This window comes from Oikopleura dioica, chromosome PAR (assembly GCF_907165135.1).
Source record: "Oikopleura dioica chromosome PAR, OKI2018_I68_1.0, whole genome shotgun sequence".
In the NCBI taxonomy this organism is placed as follows: domain Eukaryota; kingdom Metazoa; phylum Chordata; class Appendicularia; order Copelata; family Oikopleuridae; genus Oikopleura; species Oikopleura dioica.
In genome coordinates, this window is record NC_137293.1 from 194,643 (window position 1) to 218,943 (window position 24,301).

The 24,301-nt window shown below is 39.8% G+C and overlaps 1 protein-coding gene across 1 annotated transcript; it reads left to right on the forward strand.

The window, feature by feature from the left end:
• The first annotated feature begins 396 nt into the window (after window positions 1-396).
• On the forward strand, window positions 397-2,637 carry LOC145705636 (ankyrin repeat domain-containing protein 13B-like). Its single transcript, XM_081783120.1, is given in 9 exon segments — window positions 397-607; window positions 650-782; window positions 1,072-1,165; window positions 1,167-1,369; window positions 1,456-1,692; window positions 1,733-1,943; window positions 2,032-2,160; window positions 2,251-2,440; window positions 2,504-2,637. Coding segments are annotated over 9 exon segments (1,485 nt in total). The 3' UTR covers window positions 2,581-2,637.
• The last annotated feature ends 21,664 nt before the right edge of the window (window positions 2,638-24,301 follow it).

Genomic DNA, 24,301 nt, shown 5'->3' on the forward strand with positions numbered 1-24,301 from the left:
AATGCATTTTGTACATCATCGAGCGTAAGCGCCGCAGAGCCATACGAAAATCTATTGATCAATCGAGATGGCTCTTCTGTCCAAGTGCAGCCGACCAGTTTTCCGATCTTGACTCAATTATTCTAAAAATTCTAAATTTTCTTACTTTTTGTCTATCCAAAAACAATCCTCCAAAAATGTCATAGGTGATGACTCAGACCCTAAAAACTATACGGTATACGGTATATGATATATTATATCATATATATCAAAGCATCTTTTCAGAAAGAGAGGAGAAAACTCTTCCTTTGCTCTGCTTAGCTTGCTGGATTTTGGAAAATCTAGCGAAACTCGCACGTGTATTAATAATTTTATTATAATAATTACTTCAAAATAATAGAAATTCACCACTTTTAGATGTCCGAAGATGTCCTGTTATCCGACTCGGAGTCATTTCATTCGGGCTTGAGTGAAAAAGACTTAAAGGAAAATGACTATGACGACGAAGCAAAATACATTCGAGGCTCTTCTTTCGACATGTTCGAATTCGAAAGAGTGGATCAGCGAGGCCGCACGCCGCTGCATATTGCTATCTCCCTAGGACATTTTGAAATTGTGAGATCATCGTGTGATTCTAGCTGACTCTATGGGAAATTAATAACTGATTTAGGTGTAAATCCGAGTTCGAAAAATGCAGGAGGCTGGTCCGCCCTGCACGAAGCAACGTCAATCGGCGTTCCTGAGTTTGTTATTGAAATTCTTGATGTGAGTGACATGATGTCCTCAATCGGTCTCCCGTCGAGGTTAGATAGATAAGGCCGTTTCCGCCGAGAATCAACTGTTCTCACTTCCTATCAGCCGTTTTCCCTCGCCCTTTCTGTGCACGATCCGCAAGGATCACTCATTCATGCAATAGTTTCTTTACAAAACACACACTCAAGCAAAGCCCAGTGTTTTACCCACTGTGTAATAAATATGCTACAGTCACATAGAGTCCAGTACATTGAGCAAGGCAAAACTCATGTCATTCTCGTCAATCGCGCAAGTTTTCGAAAAATCAACGAGCTTCAGGGACGCAGCGCGTTTTTGAAGCGCTTCTTCAGCATACCCCGAGATGAAGTGGGAGATCACGAGCATGATCCCGCTCGTTGATCGTTTTTGTCCATCGGATACGATGAAAATTTGGAAAAAAAGGAGCAAACATTCGAGCCGACTTTCACCTTGTTGGAATGGAGAAAATGTCCTTCAAAAGAGGATTCAAGAGTATCCTTTTTAAACTGAACGAGAAGTCAAAAGTTCCAAGCGGAGACATTGTAGAAGTCGACCACGTTGAGAAAACAGCATCTTTCGAAAGCTGGTCCGCTGAGGAAGGATCAGTAAATACTGATAGGTTTCTAGATAAAATATTTCAAGGAAATACTCCTTTTTAGAGTTACTCCTATGAATCCACGATTCGTCAGTCTCACCACGGCCCAGCGACTCCGCTTGGAATGAACAAGTCTCTGGATACGACTGCGATGTTTACAATATAAATGGAGTAGAACCTCTTCAGAGGACGAGGACAAAACACTGTGAAGTGAATCCAAAGACTGATGGAACAGCTTTAAAACGCTCCTCGAGTAGTAGCTCTGGGGTTGAAACCTTTGTACAAATCTTAGGCGTCGATAAGGGAACGAAACTTACAGACACAACTACTAGTTCTTTCAAACAAGCGTACAATCCAGGAACAAATTGATAATTGAATACAAGACAGGCAAAACAGAATTCCAGACGCTTCAACTCCAGAAAAATACTTTAACCCGGCTCCGGAAACTGAGAATAAAGATATCTGTCGTCCGAGAATTATGAAAGAAAAGCGTCAATCTTTCAAGGGCTCTGCCTGCATTACGGAAAATAGTCCGATCTCTCTGGTCGATGGGCTCATTCCAATATTAGGTAAGCGAGACTTTTTCTCCCACGGTCAAGTATAATTTTCCCTCGAGCACGTGTGATTCATCGTACAAGAAGCATTAAGATATTCTTTGATATTACAATGATATTCCTTGGTTTGAGTCGCTGCGAGAGATGCTCAAACTTATTCCGAAAGGCTTTCCCTGCAGGCTGGACGTTCCACTATTTGATGTTTTTACAGCGAGAGTGTCTTTCCAGAACACTCACGGAGAACAGGAATTTTGGCAAAAGGTAAAATGGCTCATCCTGTATCTGAGGAATAGAATATCCACATTAAAACTTCCCTGGACACCGATGGCAAGCTAAAAATCGATGACAAAGTGTTCCGCAATCCCGGCGAATACCAACAAGAGTATCGAAGTCTTCACAAAAGCTGAGCACAGGCGCAAGCGCCGACAAACTTACTTTGAGGATCCCGAGCTGAATGCTGCCAGCAAAGAAAGTCTCAAAGAGCTGGGCGTGGCGAATGATCCTGCGACGAGAAGACAGATTATGGAAAGTCAGCGGCAAGGTAAAAAATCGAAACAAGAAAGTTGAACATGATCGTGTCTTAATCTCATACTTTCTGATTCAGCTCAACATGATCTTAACATGCGAATGAACAAGGACGAGGCACTGCAAGAAGCGATCAAGCGGTCGCTAAATTGCTGACGAATCAACTGTGTCATACGTTCCAAATTCCTTCTTCTTTTTCTTTCTCCTTTTATTCACGATTCAGTATACTGCGTTTTCTATGCTTTTATTTAAAATGTCGGGTTACTTCAAAACAAGCACATTCTTTCTGAAGAAAAAGTTTACTCTTTCGAGGCGCAATTCTATTCCCATTAATCAAGTTGGAGCCGTTTAGCCGTGTTCTTTCTATCGTAATCGAGGCATCTTATCTGTGCAAACAAAATAATTTAAAGCCTTTCAATAAAACTGATTATTAAACTTTCTTTCAGTCAGAATGGGTCAGGTGTACACGCAAATGCGCGGGGACAATCTCGGTTTCCCGGGACTACCTTCATCGACTACTTTCCGCTCCCATGGCGACCAGAAGATTGAAAAAAATTATTTCCCCCGCTCTTATGTAACAAAAACATTCAGGGTATTTGGGAGGCTGACCAAGCTGACAAGAATATGTTCGGCCGAACGAACAACATCCTCGCCGGATACTCGAACAAGGCAGTTCTCGCCCTCCCAGACATTCCAATGCTCGAAGGCTGCCGTAAAGCAGCAGTGGACCGTCAAGTCGCTGTTAGTATTCTTTTTAGATTCGTCGCACTTTTTCCATAAACTAGAGGATTGTCTCAGTGCCGTTAATCCTATCCGTTAGGTCTAGGAATGCGTGACACCGTCTATTTTCCCGACAAATGCAAATACTTTGGTGGCCTCTTTAAATAAAAAATATCATGCACACTGTAGCCCGTAGAAAGATTCTCTTGTTTCTAACTGAGCTCAATGGCCCGAGCTCAATACAAAACTTCCCCGACATTTGGCCACGAGCCTTTCGATGCTCACCACCATGTGAACTACACTGCTCGACGTCCAAATATTTTCCGTCACGAATCGTCCATCTGGGCGATGGAGCACTTTGGCATGGATCGCATCCGATTCTCCCAGGTGGGTTAAACACATCATCACATCGTCAGAAAGCAGTTAGATTTTGACGTCTTCCACTGCCCAACTTCATTCGATCTTATCATCATGATATTATTTAGCCGGCAGAAACTGGGGCAAGTCTGGCATCCGAGTTCAAAAGTGAAATCAAACATAGATTTAAATTTCTGTTCATCTTTTTTATTCGACTTTACAATAAATAAAAAAGTCCCGAGAAAATTTGACTTCCTGCTTAGATTGACCTATTTGTGCAGATATCGTTTTACACAGTCTGTAAAGCACCATCGACGATGGTGCTTCATGAATCATGATTCATCAATTATCGAAAAACCTTCATCAAATCAGCGATCGAGGAATTCTCTAGATCTCAACGAAGCCGTTTCGCGCGGAAAAGGAAATCATTCCACGCAAAAGATTAGAGGAAAAATTCGCAGTCGGTTTTTGATAAGTGCAGGAAAAAGAGTTTGAGAAATCTAAAAAATAGAAGCATATAAATATGAAAAGTATTTGATTCTAATTTATTTATCTCGAAAGAACTTTCATAAAGTTATTCCTGGAAATGACTTCAACTCCGGAAATGGACGAGTTACAGAAGCTTGCTGAGAAACAGAAGATCAAAATAAATAACCAGAGAATGCATATTAATTCCTTGCAAAAAAAGCTGAAGAAAATAGAGGAAAAGGATAGAGCTGATAAAGAAGGGGCGGACCAGTCAAAAGCGAAAATTGAAGAGCTTACGAAAATGTTGGAGAGCCGGATGACAAGAATAAGGTATCAAAGCAAGATGTATATTGAGCTCGAGAAGAAACAAAGGGAGACGATTGATGAATTAAAGGAAAAGAATTCCGAAGTTTTGGATTTGAAAGAGAAACTCAAATCTTCCGAAGAGAACTCGAAAATGAAGACTCAAATGATCGACTCTTTGAACGAAAAAATGAAGGTTCAGCAAGATTCTGTCGAAAAACTTCAAAAGCAGAAAGAAGAAGAAGCCTCCAGAGATCAACATTCGATCAAAAACAAGAATTCAATCATCTCAGGTCTCCGAAGGGCTCTCAAAGATGAAAAGGAATCGAAAAAAGTCCTCAAAGAACACCTGGCCCACGTAAAGTCGCTCCTAAGTGAATCAAATAAATGCAAGGTGGAATCAGAAAAAAAGATCGAAAATTTACAGAATCAGCTGGAGGAGAATTCAAGAGCTGCAAAGTACAAAGAAACGATTATTGAAGCGGAACATGCGAGCCTGAAGGAAGAGATGCAGGATAGGCACAACTCTTTCTTCAAATTTCTAAGCCATGATTTATGTTTTAAACATTCCCAACGAATGTCCGTCCATGAAGTTGAGTTGAAAAAAAGCTTTTGAAACGTCAAAATGAGGAGAAATTTTTGGAGATTAATAAAACTAATCAAAGATTACATAAGAAATTTGATAATGCCAGAGCGAAGCTGCAGAAAATGGAGGAAGCGGAGAGAGCAACTGCTCACTTGAAGTACAAGAGAAAAGAGACGGAGATTGAAGCGGAAAATGCAATCTTGAAAAAAGGAGTTCAGGATAGGCTCAATTTTTTCTTAAGAAATATTAGAAAAAGGAAGATTCCGAATAACATATGATATATGTAACATATCTTTAACGTAAAATATGTTGAGCAAAGATCAAAGATACTGAAAGAGAAGCAACACGAACAGACTGCCATTGAAGAAAATTTGAAAAGGCAACTTTCGGAAAGTCAAAATGAGAAAAAAACTTTGAAGGCCAAGCTAGCAGATCAGGAAAAGAAAGAAACTCTGAAGAAGGCCGAGTCGAAAGCGCGAAGAGTTCTCTCCTTCCAAAAGCAAGAGCTCGTCGAACTGAAAAGTCAAGTAGAACATCAAACTACGGAAATCGATGAGCTGAAATCAAAGGTTCAAGAACTGAAGATGGAGAATGAAAAATTGACTGGCCTCGCTGGAAAAAGCGAAAGAAAGGTATTCTCTATCGAAATATTTCATTTTGAAATCGTATTGCTATTTTAGTTGCGCATGAAGATTATGAAGATTGCAGAGATCTGTGAAGAGTAATGTTGAAGAATGCTGCTTTTATGAACGCTGAAAAAAAAGAAAATGGAGTAAACTCAGTTGAAATTTTTATTTTTGTTTGAAATTTAAAAGGAATCTGCTCTAAGATTTTTTTCCGGCTCATTTTGCCTTTGATTGTTCATGTTGGGAAGAATTCGATAAATCGTAAGATAGTAAATAAGTTTAATAAGATAAGGTTAATTAGATAATAAATAAGTTTGGTTGCTAAAACATTTATATCAACAAACGCCCAGAAATACAGTCGTTTGATTCTGAGAATAATTTTTTGCCATTGATGCATAATTTCTGCTCACGACTCTTGGAGTTCTGTCGTTCCTTGATTTCCATTTTGTTCTCCGGCTCCTCTTCGAGGGTTTCTCGAAACATAAGTTTTTCCATTTTTCTAGGTCGATTTCACTTTTACGAATTTTCTATGAATCGGCCCAGTAACTGGGCCCAAGTTCCTCCGTCGGTCACCATGAACAAAAATCTTTTTTTTTTTTTTTATTTCGCTTAACAAAATCCCTCACCTTTTCAAATTTGTCCTCGACATTTTTTGGACTTGAATGATGATTGAGGTTGTCGCCTTTTGGAAACATGTGATAATCGAAAAAAAACAGCATCAATTTAATTTTGACAGTCTTGTCATTCAAGTGGCGAAATCAGTCTTACGACTCATGAGAGCTACCGCACAGCCAAATCTCAGATTTGAAATCTGATGTCTTCGTCGATCCTTGGAATTCTAGCATAGTTGTTCAGCATTTTCTACTCTTCGTCTCCACGCTATGGGAAAGTGTTTATTTCAACTTCATCGCGATCCGTTAATCTTTCGTTCGTAAACTCTCTCTTTTTGTATTTCTGCTACAAAGAAGTCAAACCTAAGCAGCTCGTCAAGAAAAATAATGTCAAGTTTTTCATGAGAATGGGAAATTGAAAAAATCATGTTGAAAATTCTTGTTGCATTTTTATTTTTGAAATAACCAGAGCAGCAAAAATTCAAAAGAAGAAGACCTTTTTAAACGAACTTTAAAAGAAGCCATTTTTTAAGGAAGAAACCTTTGAAATCAACGAGGAGTCGAAATCAAGAGACAGATCTCTCTCTTATGGAGTCGGAACGCGTTTGTTATTGAGATAGCGATGCAATCCTTCTTTTTGCTTGGTTTTACCACGGATTCAAAGGGAACAATTTCCCTTCTCCGACAATTTAACTCAATTCACAGTCTGTGATTTGAATGCAGTCCACTTTCAAATTATTGCTAAATCGCTAACTGCTAGATTACTGCTAAAAAATCATGGATAGAATTAGCTGCCTCGATCGCGAATTGAAAACAATTTCATGGAGCGACTTGAACAGACGCACTTTAAATCACTGTAAATAGAAATAAAACTTTGAAATTCGAAATTTCACCAAACCGCCCCACACCTCTTTGGAAAAAATTGGAGAAGAATAAAGAGTGTTTTTCAGTCATTCGATGGTCTTCAATGTGAAGGAACTTTTCGCAAAATCTTTCTTGAAAGCATCGGCTTCGAAATGAAGTAAAATTCGTTCTTCATCCCATTGTCGCTGCGAATAAAAAATGCGCTCTCGCAGTACTAGTTCTCGCAAAAATCCAAGAAAGTTCCGGCGATATTTTGACGGCAACGATGTTTTATAGCTTTGCAGGGAAAGACCTTAACTCGGCAAACTCAGCAGACTCGGCAGAAAATTTTTTCATCAAATTCTGTCCTTCTGCCTGTATTTTTTGAAGAGATACCATTTAATTGATAGAAACATTCTTTCCAAAGTCGTAGACAACAGTATGTTGCAATTTTAGATCAAAATTTTCAGATGTTTTAGCGAATATGGGGTTTTCTACCATCTCACTCGCGAAGCGGACTTCACGCTGGATTTTTCACTGAGAAACGAGTGTAATGAATTTTTTTTTGCCAGATAACTATCGAAACACATATTTTGTGCGTTTTATATTTGATTGAATACGAACTGTTGGAAAAATGGACCATTTTCGAGCTTTTTGTATTGACCGCCTTGTCTGCCGAGTCTGCCGAGTCTGCTGAGTTATGGTCCAGCCCTTTGCAGCCCAGAAAGCTTCGACGATAGACGAGTAAACAATGAAAACGCGCTGGATCTTTTCGAAAACGAGTCCAGCGGCGTCTACAACTGGTTGTTGGATCAAGCGACAAAAGGCGTCCAGAGCGCAGAATCATCTGGCAAGCGCGGTCTACGAAATAGCATCTGATTCGAGAACGAAGAATTCCCGGCAAGAATCGTTAACGCATGAACGCACGAAATATTTTTCCTGCTGAACGCATATTGCGCAGATTTCTGCGCAGCACCTTTGGAGCGCTCTAGCGACGATTGTGGTCGAGATTTGAAAGAACCGAATCTACCAAAATGAAGCCCAGACGCTTGCAAACAAGTGATTTCAACTATTACCTAAAAAATGCCATTTTCTCAAGTTTTATCGATTGTTATACAAAAGAAGGTATTATTCTAACTATAAATCGTCATTTTGATTCCTCTAAGAGATTTTTTATACTAAAATATAATTTAACCATAAAAAATTAGCAAATTTCGTCAAAGAAGAATCAGTTTATAAAGAAAATTTCGAGAATTTGAAAGGGACGGAAATTTTCGCTCTGAAGCCAAATTTTTAACCTGAGGCCAAAAAAGTTTTCTGATGACAGATTCAGATTCATCATCGAAAAAGAGTCCCAAAAGTGGGGGTCCATTTTAAATTTTGATGAAGTAAAGTTTGAGTTATCGAGCTTCGAAGGTGCTCTGCGCAGAAATATGCGCAATATGCGTTCAAGCGTTAATTGCAATTTCTTCAAAAACTACAAGTCAATCATTTTCTAAGAAATTCAACGATCTCGACTTTTTTCGCTTTGCGAAATTGGACCTCTTGAACATCATCGCAGTCAATGTCCTGATAGCACTCACAGCAATGCTTGCAGCAAATTTTAGCAACTGTTTTCTCCCCGAATAAATCAAGATTCGATCTTAAGCCATTTTGCTCTCCTAAAATTTGCACGATTTACGAAAATGCAGATTTCTTTTTCGCCAATTGAAAATTTCGTCCCCGCAAAAACTTGGTAAATACCAAAATTAAACTGGAACATTAACTTGACACTAGAGGAAAGAGAAGCGCGGCGAATTTTTGCGACGCTAAAGCCGAAGAGACAAAAAGCGCCTTTCTAATTGCGAATAGCTCCTGGGTTTGTCAGAATCTCGGTCTTCAAAGATCAAAGATCCGATGCCAGCGAACATGTGATGCATTAAGCAAAGTAACCTTAAGTTTCACATTTTGTCCGAAGGCACTAGCATTTCGCTCTTGACGCAGTCCCCAACATCAGCAGCTTTGGCAGTCAAATTTTCATCTTCGTTGACGTTTAAAACCGAATCAAGGGTGACCTATCGCGCCTGATCGCCAACGAATATATTGAAAATCGTCGGTTCAGTTGTCGTTCAAGCTCTATCTGCAGTAAAAGCCAGCTGCTCGCATTTTCCTGGCAAAAGTGACGACATCTTGGGAGTTTCGAGTCTTCGAACCCTGATTTAATGAATCATGAATTATCGAAAAACATTCCTCAAATCAGCGATCGAGGAATTCTCTAGATCTCAACGAAGCCGCTTCGCGCGGAAAAGGAAATCATTTCACGCAAAAGATTAGAGGAAAAATTCGCAGTCGGTTTTTTTTTGAAGGAAAAAGAGTTCGGAAGTTTATTTTTTTTAGTATTATTTATTTTGAATGTTTTATTTTCATGAAAGAACTTTTATAAAGACCTTCCTTAAATGAGCTCAGCTCCGAAAATGGACGAGTTGCAGAAGCTTGCAGAGAAACAGAAGACTAAAATCAATAATCAGAGAATGCAGCTTGATTCCTTGCAGAAGAAGTATGAAGAGGCACTAGACGAACTGACGGAAATCGAGGAAAAGGAGAGAGCTAAGAAAAAAGAGGCCAAAAAGGACCCGTCAAAGGCGAAAATCGAGGAACTTACGAAAATTCTGGAGATGAAGAAGGCAAGAATTAAGAATCAGAGCAAAAGTAATGTTGCGCTCGAGAAGAAACATAAGCAGACGACGAATGAATTAAAGAAGAAGAATTCCGAAGTTTTGAATCTGAACGAGAAACTGAAATCTTCCGAAGAGAACTTGAAAATCAAGAATGAAATGATCGTCTTTTTGAAGGAAAAAACGAAGATTCAGCAAGAGTCAATCGAAAGTCTTCAAAAGCAGAGAGAAGAAGAAGCCTCCAGAGATCAACATTCGATCGAAAACAAGAATTCAATCATCCAAGGTCTCCGAAAGGCTCTCAAAGATGAAAAAGAGTCGAAAAAAGCCCACAAAGACCATCTAGTCCACCTGATTATTGAAGCGGAAAATGCAAGCCTGAAAGAAGAGATTCAGGATAGGCTCAACTTTTTTTTAATATAATATTCTTAGCAACAGAACTTTCTCCAAGCTCACGAATGACAGTTTATTTCGAGTGAATGTTCTTGTGCAAAAAGCAAAGAAATTAAAAAAGTCCTTAAAAAAAAGAAAGTCCGTCCAGGAAGTTGAGTCAAAAAACAGAAAGTCAAAAGTCAATCTGAAAAAAGAATTTCGAAGATGAATAAAACTAATCAAAGATTACAGAAGAAATTTGATGATGCGAGAGCGAAGCTGCAGAAAATGGAGGAAGCTGAGAGACGAGTGAAGTACAAGAGAAAAGAGACTGAGGTTGAAGCGGAAAATGCAATCTTGAAAAAAGGAGTTCAGGAAAGGCTCATCTTTTTCTTAAGAACTATAAGCAAGGAAATTCATAAACTTTATGACTTCTGACTTTACGGCGAAAAATATGCTGAGCAAAGATCAAAGATACTGAAAGAGAAGCAACACGAACAAACCGTCCTTGAAGAAGATTTGAAAAAGCAACTTCTGGAAAGTCAAAATGATAAAGAAACTCTGAAGGCAAAGCTTGGAGAAAAGGAAAAGCAAGAAAGTCAAAAGAAAGCCGAGTCAAAAGCGCGAAGAATTCTGTCCTTCAATAAACAAGAACTGGGCGAACTAAGAAGTCAAGTTGAAGATCAAACTGCTGAAATCGATGAGCTGAAATCAAAGGTCCAAGAACTGAAGATTGAGAATGAGAAACTGACTGGCCTTGCTGGAAAAAGCGAAAGAAAGGTATTTTCCATCGAAATATTTCATACAGAAATCAAATTGTTATTTTAGTTGCGCATGAAGATTATGAAGATTGCGAAGATTTGTGAAGAATGAATTTGAAAAATGCTGCTTTTATGAACGCTGAAAAAATACATGATAATACGCTGAAAATATAGAAAATGGGATAAAAACTGAGTTGAAATTTGGATTTTGGTTCTCTTTAAATCGTAAAATAAATAATTTATTTGTATTATACATTAGTTTGGCTGCTAAGACCTTAACATCTAAAAATGCCGAGAAATACAGTCGTTTGATTCTGAGAATTATTTTTTGCCTTTGATGTAATTTCTGCTCATGACTCTTGGAGTTCTGTCGTTCCTTGATTTCGATTTTGTTCTCCAGCTCCTTTATTCTACAACTCTCGTCTATGATTTCGTGAGAACTTACGATGCAGGACGTTCGAATTCTTCGACGGTTTCGAGAAACATGTGTTTTTCCCTTTTCTCCATCGATTTCACATTTACGAATTTTTCATGAAAAAATTTTTTGGAAAAAATCCTTTTGGAAATATGTGATAATCGCATCAAAGCAATAGAAAAAAATAGCATCTATTTAATATTGGAAGCCTTGTCTTTGAAGTGGCGAAATCTCATCGCTATCCGTAGGTAAACTCTCTCTTTTTGTAATTCGGCCACAAAGAAGTCAAACCTAAGCAGCTCGTCGAAATATATTGCTGAAAATTCTTGTTGCACTTTTATTATTGAAAGATTCAGAGCAGCGAAAATGCAAAAACATTCCAAGAAGAAGCCTTTGAAATAAACGAGGAGTCAAAATCAACAGTCAGATCTCTCTCTTATTGAATGATTCAATTTGAATCGGAACGCGTTTGTAATTTCATGAAGCGACTTGGAGTTGGATGTATTACAGCTATGCAGCCCAGAAAGCTTTTGAAAGAAGACGAGGCCATCCCGAGCAAATAATCTTCGTTGAAGATATACCAGTAAACGACGAAAACGCGCTGGATCTTTTCGAAAACGAGTCCAGCGGCGTCTACAACTGGTTGTTGGATCAAGCGACAAAAGGCGTCCAGAGCGCAGAATCATCTGGCAAGCGCGGTCTTCGAAAAAGTACCTGATTCGAGAACGAAGAATTCTCGCCAAGAAGTCTGAGAAATTCAATAATCTCGGCCTTTTTCTCACTAGGAAATTGGAGCTCTTGAACACCATCGCAGTCAATGTCCTGATAGCACTCGCAGCAAGGCTTGCAGCAAATTTTAACGGATTTTTCTTCTAAGAATAATTTAAGATTCGATCCTACGCCATTTTGCCCTCCAGAAATCGTTAGCGTGATACTGAAGAGTGCCTCAATTTCATATTGCTCAGGAAATGAAAGTTGCAAGTCTCTCAATTGCGATAGTTTTCGCCGGAAAATACCAAAATTATAAAAACTTGACACTAGAAGAAAGAAAAGCGCGGCGAATAATTTGCGACGCTTAAGGTGAAGAGACGAACGCCTTTCCAATTTCGAGTGGCTTTTGGGTTTGAGAGAATCTCGGTCTTCAAAGATCAGAGATTCTACGCCAGCCAACAAGTTCAGCTTTAATCAACAAATAGTTATGATATTTTAGTTACCGAAACATGACGATTCGTGGCTACGTTTCTGTTCAAAATCATTAAATGTTATGCATAAATCTAATCAAAATGACCATGAGCTCTTCGATGCACCTCTATTTGAAAGAAATTCTCGAAAATTGAAAAACCATAAACAAAAATTCCATCTGACATAAATAAAATTTTATCTTTTTAAGCCTCCGCCGAGCAAATGATCGACAGCCTCAACTTCCGACACATCCGAGGTTCTGTTGAGCTTTTGGAAGGCTCGATTCCGAAAAGGTTTCGACTCCTTTTGAAACTCACAGACTTCGAATCTTGACGAGTTGGCGGATCTCCCTCTGATGCAAAAAACGGTTTCTGAAAGTAACAATCTTTAAAGAAGTTTCATAAATATACAGCCTGGTGATAATCCAGGTATCAGTAAAGCTGGGTGTTCAGAAAGACGCTTCGCAGAATCTTTCAAATGAAAGTCTTTCTAATTAGACTTAAAAATCAGTTTGGAGCGCTACCGGGCCAACAACAAGGACTTACCAATGATTTACTCAAATCGTGTAAGCCGTAGTAACTCTAAAACCGAGTCTGCGCGCGATAACAGGTATATTTTTTCCGTAGAACCCAAGAGACTTCTTTTGGGCTAGAATTCGAACCATTCGCACAACTTCAAGATGTAGACAAAGCGTAGAATATGGAATACCTATTCCATCATCCTAATTCCATCATTTTAACACATTTTAACAGCCTTGTACTGAAAGTCGAAATTCTAAACCGCTTTTTCAAAGGGAGTAATTTTCTTATCAACTATTTTCAGCTCTGATAGAAACTCAGCTGCTTATGGAAATAGCTAAATAAGAAAAGTATCTTCCGAGTCTGATTCAATCACAGGAAATTCAGTGATCTCTAGTAGCGGATGGCACAGTACATGCGGTTCTTCACGATTTCATTCGTTCGAATTCAGTTAATAAGTTAAGTATATTCTCATTATTTTTGACGGATGTGTAGCTTTCGATGCCGATGTAATCGTGAATTGAGCCTTTTTAATGGTTTTCTTGTTAATTAATTAAATTGAATTTGGCAAGGTGAAAAACCGGTGGCATAAAGATCGACGGTTATTTAAATGCAAAGGGTGATCAGGGCCAGAGCTTGGCAACCTCGGAAGAAAACCTTAATCTGGATCGATAAAAATCATTAATTATAGATTGGTTTTAATTTGAGTGAATCGCTCCGTTTTTCTTACGGCTTTTTATTGAAGGCTTCAATTTGAAGCTCCTTTAAATCCTGACTCAGATTTTCAGCATGGCTTGCCGAGCCCAGATCAGGCAATATTGAAAACAGAGAGAATCGCAACAAGGGTCTGATTATTTTATTTCTTCTCTTAGCAGCTTAGATTGTCGTCAACTCCGGAACAACACATGCCAAGCATTCCTCGAAGTTGAGATCCCAACAGCGTAAAATTTTAAGAATGTTGTCCCAAATACCGGGTCTAGAAAACTTGCTCACTTTTTATCGTAAAGGCCGTCTCATGTCTTGTTCAGACAAGAATTGATGTCGATTTCGGTAGTTCCCGGAAGAAGGGATTTACGGCAACTTCAAGCTTAGAGTCAGTATGTGAAGGAACTTGAGTTTGAATCTAATACATTAATTGAAGATCTCTTTCAAATTGATAAGTCGTTATTGTTGGAGAATAAAAAAGCTTTATTTTTTTGCCAGAAATGATAATTTTCTTTTTCTAATCGAGCAAATCTTCTCGAAACAAAGAGGACATGGGTAAAACTTCGAATTTGTATCCACAAGAAGCTTTGATGATAAAAAACATGAGATAGGACGAGATGCACAGAAGCTGCCGCACTGTCAAATAAAGAAGATACCAAAGCGACTGAATCAATAAATATAAAAAAACAAAAGATCAACATAAGTCTTACTTTTGATCTTCATCTTGCGGCCACATTTATTCTCAACTAATAAGTTTCAACAAAGAAGAATTCGCTGAGATCAACATTCATTAGCAGCATTGATTTTTGATGATTAAAACAGCGGTCATTTTGAAAAATTTAACACTTGTCAAACTGAGGTCTGGTCTAACTCTAACTCAGATTTTTATGCATGCTCAAGTTCTGCGGTAAGATAAAATATCAAAATCCAACAACTTGAAGAAAGCCTGCGTAATTACGAATAAATCGAAAAGAATCAAAAGATCTAGAGTTGCTCATGGAGCTCATTCGTTTATTCAGATTTCATTCTATGTCAAACAAAATAGAAAAAAAACAACAGTGAAAAATAAGCTAGTAGAAGGAGTACTCACAAGCGGCGAGATGCGCGTTCATTCCCTCCAAGTCCTTCGGTATTCGGGCACCGCAGGATGGGCAGGCCAACGTCGACTCGAGTTCACGCCAGCTGATATTCTTCGGCACCTTCGATCCTGAAAATAAAATTTTTTAAATTCAAAAATAAAAAAAAAAACGCTTACTTTTTGCTCTGGCCTCGTCCGCCTTTCTCATTTCTTCTTCTTCGTCCATTTCTTCGTCCGAATGCTCCATCAATGCCATCCAAGTGTCCTTTCTTTTTGTTGCGACCATGTACTTCAAGAGCCATTTCTTCATCGTTTTTCTCTCGAATAGTCGGTACGTCTCCATGCGTCCAGTGCTCTTCAGATAGTCGAGGACATACTTTTCCTCTCTCGAAATCGTTGGCAACTCGCTCATCCTCTGAAATAAAAGTAAGCAAAAGAATAACTTTCTTATCTCCTTTTTTTATTTATAATGACATAAAAACAGATTTTTTATTCACGAAAATTGAAATAAAAATGTGGGAAGAAAATTTTGGAAATTCAATCTCGAGAGGAATGCCATCAAAAATGACAAGCCTTTAAATTTAGATATTAATTGATATGAACTTACGATTGTTTTCTCTGGCTGGGACCTTGTGGAATTTAAAAAATTTGAATTTTGAAATTTTCCAGTGGAAACCGGAGAAAACTGAAAATAAATCTGGAAATGAAAATTCTCGCAAGTCTAGAGGCTTTGACCGGCCAATTTCTTTCGAATTTGAAAAGCTTTCTAGAAATGCCTAAGTTGATAAAAGTTTTCACGACGAACAGAGCAGTTATTCCCAGTAGCTGAAATCGATCCAGTCCAAAGCTCTCCGTCTTCCTCTTTTGGAATTCGAAAACAACGAGGACTCTTGATCAAGCGGAATATCAGGTCAATTATTGGTTCCTAGGTAAAGGAAGCCTGCGTTTAGAACCATTCATAAGAACATTCTTTTTCAACTTCGTTCGCAGATAAAGAATTGGACAATTATCGCCAAGGCCAACAATAGAAATGCATTGACAACGAGAGAGAAGTTGAAGTGGAAATGTCCAATGCCTCGAAAATGAATGAAATGCTCGAGAAAATGTACGAAGACGTCGACGCTTTTACTATTGGTTTATCGTCTGAAATCAAGGAAGAGATTTATAATAAATCATTTATCCTAGCTGTTTTTTATGGAGAAAGAAGGGCTCGATACTAAGCTAAATGGGAGAAAAAAAGAAGTACATGTCCTTCTTCAATAGATTCAATAGAATCATGGCCCATAATTAGTAATAACTTATTACTAGCAAGTAATAACGAGGTAATGCTAGCACTCAATCTTGTTTAAGGATACGATTATTTGCAGCCCCATCGCCAAGACAGATTTTTGAACAATATGAAAGTCGAAAAAATTCTCAAAAACAGTCAGCTAGAAATCATTCCTTGGAAAGAAGTCATGACTGGCAATCTTCTTTTATCGGCCATATTTTGAGCGAATTCAACAGTTGGATTTATTTCCGACGATTCAACCCCTGGGATCGAGACAAGAACGATGATTGGATTGAGGTGGAAGACTGGAGTAGCCTGGCTTGGACGCCGTGGAAATCAGGAGCGCTTATTTTTGGTCCTATACAATTCTGCTCAACACTTTGGTCCCGATCTCCCTGTATGTTTCTGTAGAAATGGTTCGTCTCGGACAAAGTATGATCATCAACTGGGACCGGGGAATGAACTTCGAGAAGAATGACACTCCCGCAAGTGCTCGATCAACGACAAAAAACGAGGGGCTGCGGCAAGTGAGCTACATCTTTTCGGACGAAACCGGAACACTGATGCAAAATATCTAGAGCTTAAAAAAGCTTATATCAGCGGGCGAATCTACGGAAATGGTTCACGGCCAATTGATTTTTCATGAAATATGCATCACAATGGCGAGTTTGCTTTCACGGATCAGAGCTTGATCGATGATTTTAAAAAAAGGGAAATCACGTCGACCGCTTTCTGAAGGTACGGGCGTTGAATCAGACTGTTACGCCCGATTATACAGAAATGTATCTTGACAGAATGGGCAGTCCAAAAAGCATGGTTTATCAAGCACAATCGCCGGATGAAGGAGCACTTGTTTCAGCACCACGCGCTTTTCGCTTTGTTCTCACTAATAGAACTACTGATACGATTTAGGTCTCTCCGTTAGATGAAACAATGACGTACGAGGTGCTCCATAATGGGGACTTTGACAATGAAAGGAAGCAAATGTCCGTTGTTGTCCAAGAGAAAAATGTTGACGGTCAAATTATTATTTATACAGGAGGAGCTGGTAGTTCTGTTCTCTCAAATCTGACGAAATCGACGACTGAAAATTTGCGAAAGATCACTGATGACGCTCTGACTCGATTCGCTGAAGATAGTCTGAGAACACTTTGCGGCAGAGTCTCTGCCCTAGGTAAAAGAATCTGAGCGATTAAGGATAAGCTACAGGATGGTGTGCCTGAGACCATCAAGCAAATTCTTCTGGCGGGTATTAAACTTTGGGTCCTGACGGGGGATAAATTGGAGACTGCAATCGACATTGGGTACTAATGCGATTTGCTAGCGAATGAAATGACAAACGTCTTCGAATTTTTAAGTTCAAAAGGGAATTCGAATGCCGCATTTAATATAACAATCTGCAGATAAAAACACATCACTATAAATAAGATAAATTTTTATTTGTACAAAAATACATCAGGTTGTACGATAAGAAGCATGAATTCCGTAAATAACAGTTTTGAAAGCTTGACAAACGTTCGGTTCAAATGCAGGGCCTTCTGGTTCAGGACTTGGCATGTTCTTGCCCTTCTTCGCAGGCTTCTTCACTTCTTTGACTTGTTTCAAAGATGGATTTCGAATGTTGAGAATGCAGTCAATAGCAGAGGTGCCTGAGCTCATTCCATTGACGATTACCTTTAATCTCCATTCGTTGGATTCCTGGTCGCAACTCCACTGGTTGTGGATTAAAGAAGAACCTCCAGAAAGCGAAAGCAGGGCAACGGAGTTGACTCAACTCAGTTGAGGACCTCAACTTGAGGTAACTCTCCGCTTGAATGACGACTCGATCTCGCTCAAGATCCAACTTGTTCTGTTGAATGAATGAAGAGGGCTCTGGACTGCGATCAACAAGGAAGACGATGTTGAGATAGTTCAAATCGAGTGCAGCAATTCGCGAGGGCCGAATCGAAGAGAAAAATCTTTTGCGTCCACAGTTAGCGAGTTCATTCGACGCTGCCATGAACGACTCAATCTCGCCAATCGAGAGACCAGACTTTTCTTTCCAGTTCTGTCGCATTTTCGTAACTGAGTCGGCGCATCTTCCAGGAGTTATGAGACAGACCGTGTTGCCAAGCGAAGTCATGTTCGAATTCGGGGCAGCTTTTGACTTTTGGTCTTTTTCTTCTCGAGAGCCAGTCTATTGAGGAATATTTGAAAAGAAAAGTCTCGCGAAATTGGGCGATCAGCAAGTTCGGGAATCAACTCCAGCGGTGTATCCAGAAGATGGAAGTCGGATATCTTGTACTTCGTCTTGGAGGCTCTTCAGATCGGCCAAGTTCGCTCTTGCTCTTACAACTCGCACATCTTTAGCGTTTGCGTTGAAGAGACCAGCAAAAATATATCCATCAACATGTTGAAGAATTAGACATGAATAGGGCATCTTTTCAATCAGAGAAATTAAGAATAATTTCGAGTTTCTCCACGACTGCAAATTGTCGATCGATGACCAGAGCGTTTCATTCATGTCGCTGTCGCCATAGATTTAAGAAAAAAAGATGTCGGATGAACTACGCAAGACGAGAAGCATTAAAAGCATTGCAAGCTTGTGAGAGCAGTCGCTAGCAGAATCCTTAAGTCTGGGCGCCTTGGAGTTGAGCAAGGACAGTAAAGGGCGTGGTTTTTCTTGCGCTTTTCCAAAATTTGTACGGCTCACATTCAAAATAGAAAAGACGGAACGCGAGTTCATGATCGACGGACGCATCATTGAGAAATCACCGTCTTCGTCATGGTCAACTTCGTAAGCAGCTGCCTTTAAGTTTATTTCGGACATGTCATTTGTAATCCAGAAATCGTCTGGCCATGGATTGAATTCAACGTTGCCAATGTCACTTGGGAGATTCGTCATGTTGAGCGATGCACGAGCTCGCAACTTCTTGCTGACATATTCGTTTGAGTTCCAGTTGTTTTTAATCAAGCGCAAAGCCTTCCAAATTCTTGTATTCTTCGCCGTATTCTTCGATTCTCTTTTCGACATCGGACAGTCTTTCGAAATTTGCGGCTTCTTGCATCTTATCTCTGTAAGCTAAGCTGACAACATTGGCAAGTAAAAGAGCAAGCGTGAGTTATATATTAGCGACGACAGCGTTGCGGGAATCAGCAGTTTTCAAGATTTTGATCGTTTTTGATAGATGCAAACCATATAGAGAACATCTTTTTTTCTTGATCTTGAAGTCTGTCGATGGAGTTATTGACGCGCTTAATGACGATGTTTCCATGTACCAGTGTTTGAAAACCCGCAACATTTTCCGCGGGCGCGGGGGCCGATTTCAAAATTCAAGCCCCTTAAATCAAAAAATCAAGGAACGGGGCTGAGACGGCCCGAAGAATTAGAACTGCAATAAGAAATTTCTCTGTTTTGAAGAAGTGCTATTGAAAATAGCATATTTTACGTCAACACTATTTTTTCAAACACTGCATTGTACAAGGACGACGGTGCCGTATTTTTCCCCGGTCCAAATTGTTTCCACATATTTAAGCAAGTCGATGATTTCGCGAATTCGTGAATTGCATTGGCTTGGAACAGCAGACAAGAACATGGCCTCGTGAAATGCTATTTCGGCCAGATGAGTGTCGATCAGATACTCTTGGCTCTGCTGCTCTCGTAGCTTCATGTGGAACTGCTCGAATAGACTTTCGGCATTTTGTTCCAGACAAATTTGACCAGAACCCATTATCGCGGCGACCATGAGCTCACATTGTTTCGGCTAAAATGCGGGTACTCATGCAATTTGCTAGCGAATGAAATGACAAACGTCTTTGAAGTCTCGAAGGAGACAACAGAAGAAGTAAGAACGACCCTCGATCAAATGAAGAAAGAACTGGACTCTGGACACGGCGATTATGGCCTCGTCATAACTGCCCAGGCCCGCGGATTCGCGATTTAGGACCATCATGACTTATTCCTCGATGTTTCCAGAAAATGCAAAAGCGTGATCTGCTGTTGAGTCACTCCGCTTCAGAAGGCTCAAATGGTAGCGATGGTGAAAGAGGAAGACAATGCATCACTTTAGCGATTGGAAAAGGAAGTTGAAGTTGAAATGTCCATTGCCTCGATGATGATAGAAAAAGCTACGTAAATTCAAGAGTTCAAGGTTAAAATGGGAGGGGTTCAGGAAGGTGAGGAGTCCAAATATACAGGTGATCACACCTCGTTGTCTCGGGACCGTGCAGATGCGAGCAAGTGCGGCGGATCAATAGCGTAAACTGCCCTGCATCGTAGATATAATCATCATCCGGTACCCCCCTTAGAGAGATAATTTGGCGTAAACTTGAATTTTGGATAATATATTTTGACAATGAAATAAAAAAATGTGCAAGATTTTGAGAAATATACAATTAATTTGAGTTTGCACAAATTATAATTCGCAATAACCTGATTGGAATGGGATTCAAGAGCTGAGGTCAGCTTGAATCAGCAACAGTCCAACCAGCAAGAAAACGACGCCTTTGTCAACATCATCAACAAGCATTTTGACAGAGAAAAGCCCAACGCCGTAAAAGAGGGAATGTAAGAATACGTCGATGCTCGAATTATCGGTTTATCATCTGAAATCAAGGAGGAGATTAATTCTAGCCGTCGTTTTGAAGAAAAAGAAGGGCTCGACACTAAGCTAAACGAGAGAACAAAAGAAGTGCATGTCCTTCTTCAAGAAATCCAACCCATCCTTAATCGATCTATCAATCATAAAGACAGAATGATGATCACAGAAATGAAACAAGCTTACGATATTGCTCAGCGACAAAACCCGAACTCAGCTACGAAGTCGCGGACGGCTTTCCAAGTTCTAACACTCAACGGTCTTACGACCATTTCCGTCCACAACGACTGAGAGTGATTTTTCTTGTGTTCCAGGTCGGTAAATCAGTTCCAAGTGTCCGTGCTAGATTCTTTGAAAAAAAGCAACTGTCTTCGCGGCGAAGATTTCGAAAGAGTGAACATCATCGAGCCCACCGCTAGCAAATAAATCGACCTGGACGATGAGCCATCCCTTTTTTGTCAACTGCCTTCTCCTCTTTCAATGATGAATCTTCCTACCTGTGCCAAACAAACGAGCACAATTTCTGCCGCAAAAACATCCAGACGTGCAACAAGAAATGCCAATTCTAATTCAATGAATGGTACGCCGCTCGACCCGATTTTTGACCTTTCTCAACTCTATTTTCTACAAGGGGGTCTTTCAACAACGACCGGGCTGATTTACATGATTGAACAATCAGAGCACAGAATAATGCTTCATGATGGGAATCGCCCCGGTCGTTGTTGAATGACCCCCCTGTAGCTCCTGCGGCAATCATTGAAGATAGTCGGCCGCAGTGAATCAATGTGGACACTCGCAAGGGTTTGCAGCAGTCTTTCGCCTCCCGTTTCTCCCGATTCCGCTAGAAGACGCCTCTTCCCGAATTTATCACTGAACAGCCATTCGGAATGGAGGAATGGTTCATTCCTCCTTATTTTTTACAGTTATTCTCTCTTTTAAGCCCTTTATTTGACTTTTAATACTTTTTGATTTTTTAAATAATTCTACCTCCTTATTTTTCTCTTCCAAAAAACGAACTTACGAAGCAAATACTTACTTTAAAAATAAATACTGGGTAAATTTACTCAAGTCTCGAGGCTTTGATCGCCGCACTTCTTCCGATTCTGAATTTCAGAATCTGAAAGACTTTCTAGAAATGCCCAAATTGGTAAGGATTCTCAATAGGTTGAAAGGAGCCAAATTGGTCAATTTCTGAAAATTAATCAGAAACAGAAACCTTAAGAGCGTTATCTGTTTTGCAAATATCATTTTAAAGAAATTTTGGCCAACCATCAAATGATGAGATTTAGTCTGTTAAGACTATGTGTAAATCTCGAGTTACTAAAGCTACGATCTGAAAGTCCCAGATTACTAAGATCCATGCCGAAAGGAACTAGAGATGAAACTTGAATGAAAATAACTATTTATCTGATGATTTTGACGGCGACAAGTGAGGAACTAGGAAATTCCTAGTAGGAATTGGGATCAAAATTTTTTGTTATTCAGCGAATGACGGAGGTCTATAAATAATAGACTATGTCACAGTCTGTGAATTCCGTCAAAGCCAGGAATTGAATGATTAGCCTGCTTCTTCCTTAGAAATACGACAGTATTCATGTGGTCAGAAGCGAAAGAACGAAATCGAGATCCAGCAAGTTGTGCGAGAGATCATCGACTGCCTAAAGAATAATTCCGCTCGGTACCGATTCATATTGTTGATGAGAGTAAAACTCTCTCTTTTTATAGTCATGGTAGTACAGAAATGTTCGTCGAGCGCATAAGTAACCAAGTCATTCCCAAAGGCCAAATCACCTCCGACAGAAAAAGAGTTCGAGTTTTCTGACAGCCTCTCGGCTCAAAATTAACATACAGTAGTTGTCGACTTCCATGCCCGAATTCGAATTTTCTGCGATTATGACTTGTTGAAGACTTCAAATTGAAGTCCGAGCCATCAAAAGCCCCAACTGATCCCCGAAAAATGCAGCCAGTCGCTTCTAGGAAAAAAGTCAGACATATGATACATGTATGTCACATATCGTTGAATAACCCAGAAAAAAGTAATTTCTCGAAATTGAATGAATATATCTTCGCTAGCACAACTTCTGTAGCAGGCTTCTCTGACATTGATATTTCTAAATCTTTAATTTCAATTCAAAAGCCACCACAAGAGAAATCGTCCACAAGAGACCTTTCACCACCGCAGGTCTCACATGATGAACAGTCCTTTTTAGCCGGATTGCTTGGAACCAAAAAGTCTGAAGAAATAATCGACGAAAAGCCTAAAAGAGCTGCATCCAAGCCCGTGAGTCTTGGTAGGAGTGAAAACGGAGAGGTTGATATTAACGACGATAAACACGCCTATTATTGAAGCATCGCCTCAACTTTCCAATCCTCCATCGCCGCCGCCGGAGAAGTCACCCACCCAAAAGCTATTTTTCATTCCAGATCTTTTGTCAAACTATCCCGCCGTCCTAACTACCTCTGCCGCTCAACAAGTTTCAGAATCCCCTGGAAGAGCTTTACTTCCTTCGCATCGATATTCAACAACTGAAAAGCGCCTAATGACCGGCTTTGGAAGAAGCCTAATTTGGCATGACAAGAAGCGAACGTCGCTCTGCAGGAGAAGTTGATCGAGGCTCAGAAGAAGCTACAGAAGATGAAGCGTTTGTTTATCACCAGGCACATGTAAGTAGGATGAAACGAGCGCAAATGGAGGTGTCGAGTATAATAAGATGAACAGGTAGGCTTTTATTACTATTCGTTTGCTGATTTTCTTTGACAGGAATCACAAATCGCAAGAATACAAAAATGCATGACGAAAGGTTCGAAGCTTAGAAAACTGCCACGGAAATTACCCGTCATCTCAAAGACTTTCTAGCCTCGGTTACAGTAGCCAACAAACCGCTCAAAGAATCCGCTATTTGAGTCGAAAAAGAAACTACAAAGGCATCAATTGATAAGGAATTTCCGGAATCATTCACGGAATGCGCTCAAGGCAGTTATTGTTGCGGAGAGGAAAATCTTTGCCGCAGAACGAGGGACGTTTACTGTAATGGTGCAAGAAATGATGGAATACAATCGTGAGCAAAAAGAGATGAATTCCAATGAGCGGCTCAGGCTTGAAGCAAAAATTCAAAGAATCGAAACTGAACGCAGAATACTAGAACAGCTAAAATACCTCCAGCCGCATTTTTAACCATTCCACAATAAAATTCAACTCGAGCAAGAAATCCAAAATAAAAAGAATTTCTTGATTTTAAATTACTGATTTAGTAATACAGTCGAATTGGTTCGATCTGAATCAGCCAATAACAGCCTGTACGTAAAAATTAGGCATCGGCTCAAAAAGAGAAAAAATAGAATTCAACTAAATTTTGCCGTTCTAGGGAGATACAATCGTCACTGCTACTTATGGTCTATTCGACGATGTCCCCGACGAAGTTATACTGCTGGAACTATCGTACCGGTGCTGATCGAGGTACTCTTCCTTGATTTTCAAGCCACCTGATTCCCGTTCTTTAGATCTAACCGTGCCTAAATCGTACGTTTTTCTCTTCGCGCTTGCTGGCTTGCAGAGCATTATTTACAGGTACTTGATTCAACCACAAAATTGAGCTTAATTTTGATCTTGCAGGGCAATTTGCTGAGTCTCCCTCTGCCGCAGCTTCCAATGATCGTCGGGAAGAAGCCCGAAATTCCGAGACTGGAGAGGAACTACATCGTCCGACTTATCAAAGAAAACAGGAGAAAAGGCCAACAAGCACTGATGGATTATCTCCGCTCCAACCGTAAGACAACTCTTCTTGATAGGCTTCTTTTGAGCCCGATTCAGAGTACTGCATCTTCTACAAC